General features: G+C 64.3%; 1 protein-coding gene across 2 annotated transcripts; it reads right to left on the bottom strand.

Moving 5' to 3' along the window:
- Positions 1-1,792: 1,792 nt before the first annotated feature.
- CRYBB2 (crystallin beta B2) lies at positions 1,793-5,323 on the bottom strand. 2 transcript variants are annotated; one of them, XM_085075684.1, is made up of 6 exons: positions 5,310-5,323; positions 4,527-4,602; positions 3,692-3,810; positions 2,736-2,910; positions 2,213-2,355; positions 1,793-2,105 (listed from the first exon to the last, which is right to left on the bottom strand). In XM_085075684.1, the coding sequence occupies exons 2-6, from the start codon at positions 4,581-4,583 to the stop codon at positions 1,937-1,939; spliced, it is 663 nt and encodes a 220-aa protein (XP_084931810.1). In that variant the 5' UTR covers positions 4,584-4,602; positions 5,310-5,323; the 3' UTR covers positions 1,793-1,936. The 2 variants fall into 2 exon arrangements, with proteins under 2 accessions (XP_084931810.1, XP_084931811.1); XM_085075685.1 differs by having other exon boundaries at positions 2,778-2,910.
- Positions 5,324-6,134: the final 811 nt, after the last annotated feature.

Raw genomic sequence — 6,134 nt, 5'->3', positions numbered from 1 at the left:
CCCCAGCGCCGGCAGCCCCGCGTTCCCCCGCAGCCCCGGCGGCAGCGGGAGGGAGGGGACAGGGACACGGCTGGGGTGGCCGAGGGCGACGAGCTGCTGAGGCGACGAGCGCGACAGCAGCGAGCCAGATGGCAGCTCGGCAGCGGGCGTGGGACGGAGGCGATTTTCTGCTTTTGAATTAAATTTCTTAAAAAAACAAAATAATCTCTCAGCGCGTTTCCCCAGAGCCAGCGAGGGAAAAACCCTCCTCAGCAGAGCTGAAGCTGCCTCCCCAGGTGACCCGAGGGCACCCACCTGGGTGCACACAGCCGCCAGATGAGGAATTTCCCCCCGACGGGTCCCACAGGAGCTGCTCTGGGCTCGTTCATATTTTCCACTTCTGCTTTCGGTGCTTTTCCCCCCCGCCAGAACCCTCCCTGCCCACCCACAGTTAGGCTCCGTTGTCACCGTGGGAGCTGCTCTGGTCCCCCACTGCCAGGCTGGACTGGGCTTGGGGCAACCTGGGCTAGTAGAAGGTGGCCCTGCCCTTGGCGGGGGAGTCCAACGAGATGAGCTTTAAGGTCCCTTCCAGCCCAAACCATTCCGGGGTTCCACCACTGGGAATCTCTGATTCCATGATTTGGGGCCTCTGCTCCCCCCTCGCTGCTGGTTTCAGCACTTTGTCCCCCAGACTTTCCCAGCCGAGAGCACCTCGGGCATTCTGTCACCGCTGCCGCTAAAATCCCAATTTTCACTAAAACGTTCAGGTCTGAGATGATCCTGAGTTCTCCCTTGGGGAAGGAAAGGCGCAGCTTTCCGCAGGGAAGCAGCGCGGTGGCTGCCAAAGCACGCCTCGCCGGGGAGCTGACATTTCACAGCAGCGTGTGGCGAGTGATGAATTGGGCTGGTCGCCCGTGGGCTGGGCTGTGCCCGCCGGTGGGCTCCGCCGGGCTCACTCCTCCGGAGCACAGGGGAAAAAACCTCTGGCACATGGAAGATTGGGGGGCAAACCCCACTCACCGCGGCGGCTGGGCTCGGGGAGCTGATGGGGAGGGTGTTGTGCATCCCTGAAATCCCCGGGTTTGCCGGGATTCACACCAAAACACCGCAGCCGGGCAGATCGCTGCTCCCCGGGCGCTGCGGTGCACGGGAGAGGAGAGAGACAGGAGCCACCCCCGGCAGGTACCCCTCACCTGTGCCCATCGCCGGGTGCCCACAGAGCCGAGGTGGCACAGAGGGCACCGAGCCCAGCCGCCCCCGCCACCACCTCCGTCACCGCCACCGCCACTGCCACCACACGGAGCCCCCGGCAAGCAGGTGCGGCTGCGTTCCTCCACTTTTATGATCACAAAAGCGTCCTCTAGCACCGAGACTGCTAAATTAAATCATTATGACTAATTAAAGCTTCCACCACCTAATAACTAATTCCATTTTTCGACTTGGAAGTGTCCCGACCGAGATGGCAATCCTCACCCCCCATTTGTGGCATCCCCGGTGCTCCGGGGACACCTTTTGCCGGCCGCAGCAGGATGTGACCCACAGCCTTGGCCAGGACAGGGCTGAGCCCCAGAGCCACCGCGCTGGGGACAGCACAGGGTGGGCAGCCCCCGACTCTCCCGCTGAGCCCCAGGTCACCTCCCTCACCCCGGGCACTTCGGTGGCGTGGCAGCACCGATGGCACCGGCGATGGGTGGCACTGAGAGCACCGGGGGCGCGGCGATGAGTCCCCTCCCCACCCAGCGACACCGGGAGCAGCACGGACATCCCCACAGCGGCGTCCCCCTGCACGGCGGGAAGGAAGGGGCAGAGCTGGGACTTTGAAACTCCAAGCTTTATTGAGTTGCTTCGGCAGCGCGTGCATCACACGGGGGGAGGCGGGAGGCGAGGCCGCGGGGGCACAGCGGCGGCCGGGGGAACGCTTGCTCCGCTCCCCGCGCCCCGGCACGGGCCGGGGGCTTTAGTTGGTGGGGTGGTAGGCACCGCGCTGGTGCCACTGCATGTCTCGGATGCGCCTGACCGACTGGATCTGGGGGTGCTGAGCGCCGAAGTCTGAGCTGTCCTTGTAGTCCCCCTTTTCAAACAGGTACTGGTAGCCCCGGTAGCCAGGGTACTGGTATCCCACCCACCTGCCGAGGCAAGCGGGGGGGTCACACGATATTCACGCACCCCGACCGTCACCCGGCAGAGCGGGGATGCTCCGGTACCTCCTCCCGGTCCCCCCCCCGGTACTCACGTGCCGCTCTGCACCCGCACGGAGGAGACCTTCTCCTGGTAGCCGTGTGCGTGGAAGCTGGGCACATCGTCGTCTATGATTTCGATCTTCTTGCCGGTGAAGCTGGGGTTTTCGTACAGCACGATCTTGTGCTCCTGGCTGTCCTGCAGCCGGGAGAGCAGAGACGGGGGTCAGCGGCTGCCGGCCGGCCGGGGCTGGGCAGGGGGGGCAGAGCCCAGGGCTATGGGGAACCCGAGGCCAGGGCCGGCACCTCGTGCCGCCGCTCCCACCGATGCCGGGGGTGCTCCGCATCCCTCCATCCGGCTCACAGAGCCGGTGCCTGCGCTGGCACTGCCAGACTTACCGGCAGACGTCCTCCGCTCTGGGGTCACCTGCCACTGTCCCCGTCCCCGCGCCCCCTCCGACCCCCCCACGGCTCCCCGGGCCCCGAGCGCTGGGGCGAGGGTGCGCAGGAGGGGCTGCCCCTCCGCCCGCGGGGCTGGGGAGGGCGGGGGAAGGCTGGGGAAGACTTCTGGCTGCAGACCTTGGTCTGGCGGGTGGGTAGTGGCTGTCTGGGTGCTCTCACCACTTTGATGGGTCTCAGGGAAGTGATGCTGTCGCTTCTCCGGCTGTTGGTCCAGGAGTCCCAGCGGGGGTACTCCCCCTTCTCAAACACAAACTGCTCCCCTTTGCAGCTTGCCTGCTCGTAGCCCACCCAGCTGCAAGAGAGCAGGGGACGCTGCTTCAGAGCGGGCAGCGCCGCGGGGATCGGCCCCCGGCACCGCCCCCGGCGAGCGCCCGGAGCTGAGCCCCAGCCGTGTCCCCTGCTCGCTGTCGGGAAGGGAAATGTGCCGCGGAGGTGCCAGCGGGGAGCAGGGGGGTGCGGTGCCTCTGGCCAGCCCGAGCCTCTCTGCTGGCGGTGGCACCGCAGGGCTTCCCAGTGGGGATGCTCCGGCGTGGTGGCAACCTGTCCTTGGTCCCTGGGGACCTTCAGGAGGACTGGATCACCCACATGTCCCAGCTGGGGCTGTGCTCCTACTAGGACGCTCGGCTGCTGCCTCATTATTCTGGGAGCAGCACTGCTGGGAAACCTCCACGGGCTTTTTGGGACTCTCCCTTGCCCATGGCTTGGAGAGCACACACAGGGCCAGCAGGTGGGGAGAGGGCACCAGTGGGATGCCACTGTCACCTGTCCCTGTGCCCTAAGGGAAGGAAACCAAACTGGGCGTAACGCCATGATCTGTGCCCATGCCATCACCCCTCCACTGAGTGGGGGACGTCAGCCTGTCCAGGCGACACTGTCACCCCCTGTTCACCCACTGCATCCCCCTGCTCACCTGCTGGCACCCCTGGCTCTGGACACTCACTGGGGTCAGTGCAGCATCTCAGCAGCGTTGGCCACACGAAATCCAGGGTGTGATGCAGGTGTGGCAGCAGGGACACCCCTCCTCCCCATCGCCCTCCCTCGCACGCCCCCAGCCCGCAGCCCCCCTCACGTACGGTCCGGAGTGCACCAGGATGGAGCCCACTTTGTCCACACCGGCTTCCTTCAGGTTGGGGCACGCCCCGCTGAGCTCATGGCAGCGGCCCTGGAAGTTCTCCTGCTCGAAGATGGCAATCTGGAAGAGAGCAGGACCTCAGCACGGGGATCACCCCACTGCGGGGGTCACACGCTGTCCCCAACCAGTGGGGCAGCACATCTGCAGCAGCCCAGACCTCTCATTCTCCCAAAACTGCACTCCAGAGGATTTTAAGGAGGCTGTAAGTGCAAGCCACTGCTCCCATCCCTTTGAGGATGCAGGTGTCACTCAGGGGTGCCCACAAGGCCCTGCCAGCACTGTCCCAGTGCCCAGGTGCTCCTGGCAGAGGGATGCCCACAGTGGGCACAGTTTGATGCTCACAGTGTGTTTGATGCTCACAGTGGGCATCAAACAGCAGAGGGTCTCGGGTTGTGGCTGAAGCACCGCAGCCACCAGTGGGACAGGGTGGCCCAGACACCTGGGGACAGCTCAGGGACAGCCCCAGGGCCGCCAGCTCAGCACAGATCTCAGGGCTCAGTGGGTGGTGGGGACAGATCTGCTGTGTTTGCAGCGGTGGTGGGAGATCAGCTCTTATCTGTTCCCATCCACTCCACCTGCACTGAGGCTGTGGGGTACCAGGAAAATCCCATTTCCCATCCCCTCATCCTGCTGCAAACAGCTCAGCAGCGCAGCTTGGCACCAGCTGGGTGTGCTGGGGGCGCTGGCAAGGGGAGCTCAGCTGCTCCCAGCGGTGTCTCAGGGCATGATTTGGGCACCCAGTGAGGCTGAGGGTGCCCTGGCAGTCTCACACTGACCTTGGAGCTGGCTTGCTGCTGCTTGGAGGCTGGCATTTGGTGCTCGGAAGCCATCATCAGCTGGGTTGTCTGCTGCCTTGGGAGGGAAACTCAGCCCGTTAAAATCTGCCCCTGAGGACACACGGGACCATGCTCAGAGCCCTGTGCCCGTGCCCTGTGTCTGTGCTCCCATCTGTACCCAGCAGTTTGCCCAGGGAAGAGGGTGTTGGAATCAGGGCTCTCAGCAGGATGGGGTTGCCAGGGACAAACCCTGCTCAGCACCCCAAATTTCCCCAGGCTCGTGGCAGAGCACAGGCAGTGATCCTTGGGACCTGCCTGGCGTCTCCAGCCCAGAGCACGGGGAATTGTGAGCGCAGAGAATTCCCAAATCATTCCCAGCGGAGCCTGTGGCCGAGGCTTTTCCTGCTGTCCCTGTCCAGCAGGTAGCAGCTGAGAGTCCCTGTCCCACGAGGGTGCTCGGAGGGGTGATGGAGAGAAGCTCCCCCCGCCAGCCCCAGCCTGTGCCGAACCCTCCCGACTCTGCCTGGCATTGCCACTCCCCGGGAGGACACCCATCCTCAAGCCCAGCGGGACCCTCAGGATCTGAGCGGCTCCAAAACAGCTGAAAACGGCTCATTCCTGACAAAAAGAAACCGAGCCACGGCCCGGTGGTGACATCCTGCTTTGGGCTGCAGGGACGGGACTGTCCCCGGCTCGGGGACACCCCGAGGGCACCGGGAAGGGACCCCGGGGATCGGGAGGAGGCTACGGCAAAAGAGAGGACAATAAATAGCAAAGTCTTACCAGTTATACCAGTACCCGCTTGAGCCAGTGACGGGCTGGGGCCGGGAGGTGGAATTTATACCGAGCCGCAGCAGAGTGGTGCCAAAACTATTTACAAAATAGTTAAAGCCTGATTCAAAGCGAGAATGCTGGATTAAACCCCAATGAAAACCAGGGTCAGCTGATCCGCCTCAGCCTTTGTCTGCCCGAGCACCAAGCCCGAGTTATTTCATTACCTGTCACATTCGAGTCACCCGCTTTGTCGGGTTGGTGGCGAGGAGATTTGGAGTTTGCAAGCATCAGCCGAACGCGTGCCAAGAGCCGGGGCTGCCCTGGCCAACAAAGCCCCGCCAGCCCCGCTTCAGGCGTTTCGGGGCCAGAGATTTGATCCCCCCGACAGCCCGGCAGCCGCCGCCGGACCTGCTGAGCTCGGCTCTTTCCATGCGCGATAAAACGCCTCAAAGCGCTGGTGAACGTCTGGCTTTGCCCGTCTGCCGCCCGGGGAGGGAGAGCCCTGGGCTGTGCCAGCGCTGGGGCACCGCGGGAGATCCTTCCCCACACCGGCCAGGGGCTTCGGGGGTGGGCAGGGGATGGGGATGGGGGCAGCTGGAGCAGGGTACACCCAGGCAGAGCCAGTGGGGCACCCAGGTTTTGGGTTCCTTCCCTATGGCCCTTTTGGGGTCCCTGAAAAGCACCCCAGCCCATCTGGGGACCGCACTCCAGGGGGGTCTCTGTGACACCGGGACAAAGCTGAGGGCACGAGGGGCTCAGTCTGGGACAGTCCCCATGGCTGGGATGGGACAGGATGGGTGGCACAGCCGGGGGGTGAGGGCAGCAGTGAAGCCC

This window comes from Lichenostomus cassidix, chromosome 15, assembly GCF_008360975.1.
Source record: "Lichenostomus cassidix isolate B80296 chromosome 15, HeHo_3.0, whole genome shotgun sequence".
Classification (NCBI taxonomy): Eukaryota; Metazoa; Chordata; class Aves; order Passeriformes; family Meliphagidae; genus Lichenostomus; species Lichenostomus cassidix.
This window is presented reverse-complemented; position numbering and strand designations above follow the sequence as displayed.

Bases quoted from the DNA above. Each gene is read 5' to 3' on its own strand.
- CRYBB2 (XM_085075684.1), bottom strand. From the start codon at position 4,583: ATGATGGCTTCCGAGCACCAAATGCCAGCCTCCAAGCAGCAGCAAGCC. The intron at 3,811-4,526 runs GTCAGTGTGAGA...GCTCTCTTCCAG, and splicing joins AGCAGCAAGCCAGCTCCAAG to ATTGCCATCTTCGAGCAGGA. The intron at 2,106-2,212 runs GTGAGTACCGGG...TTGCCTCGGCAG, and splicing joins GTGCGGGTGCAGAGCGGCAC to GTGGGTGGGATACCAGTACC.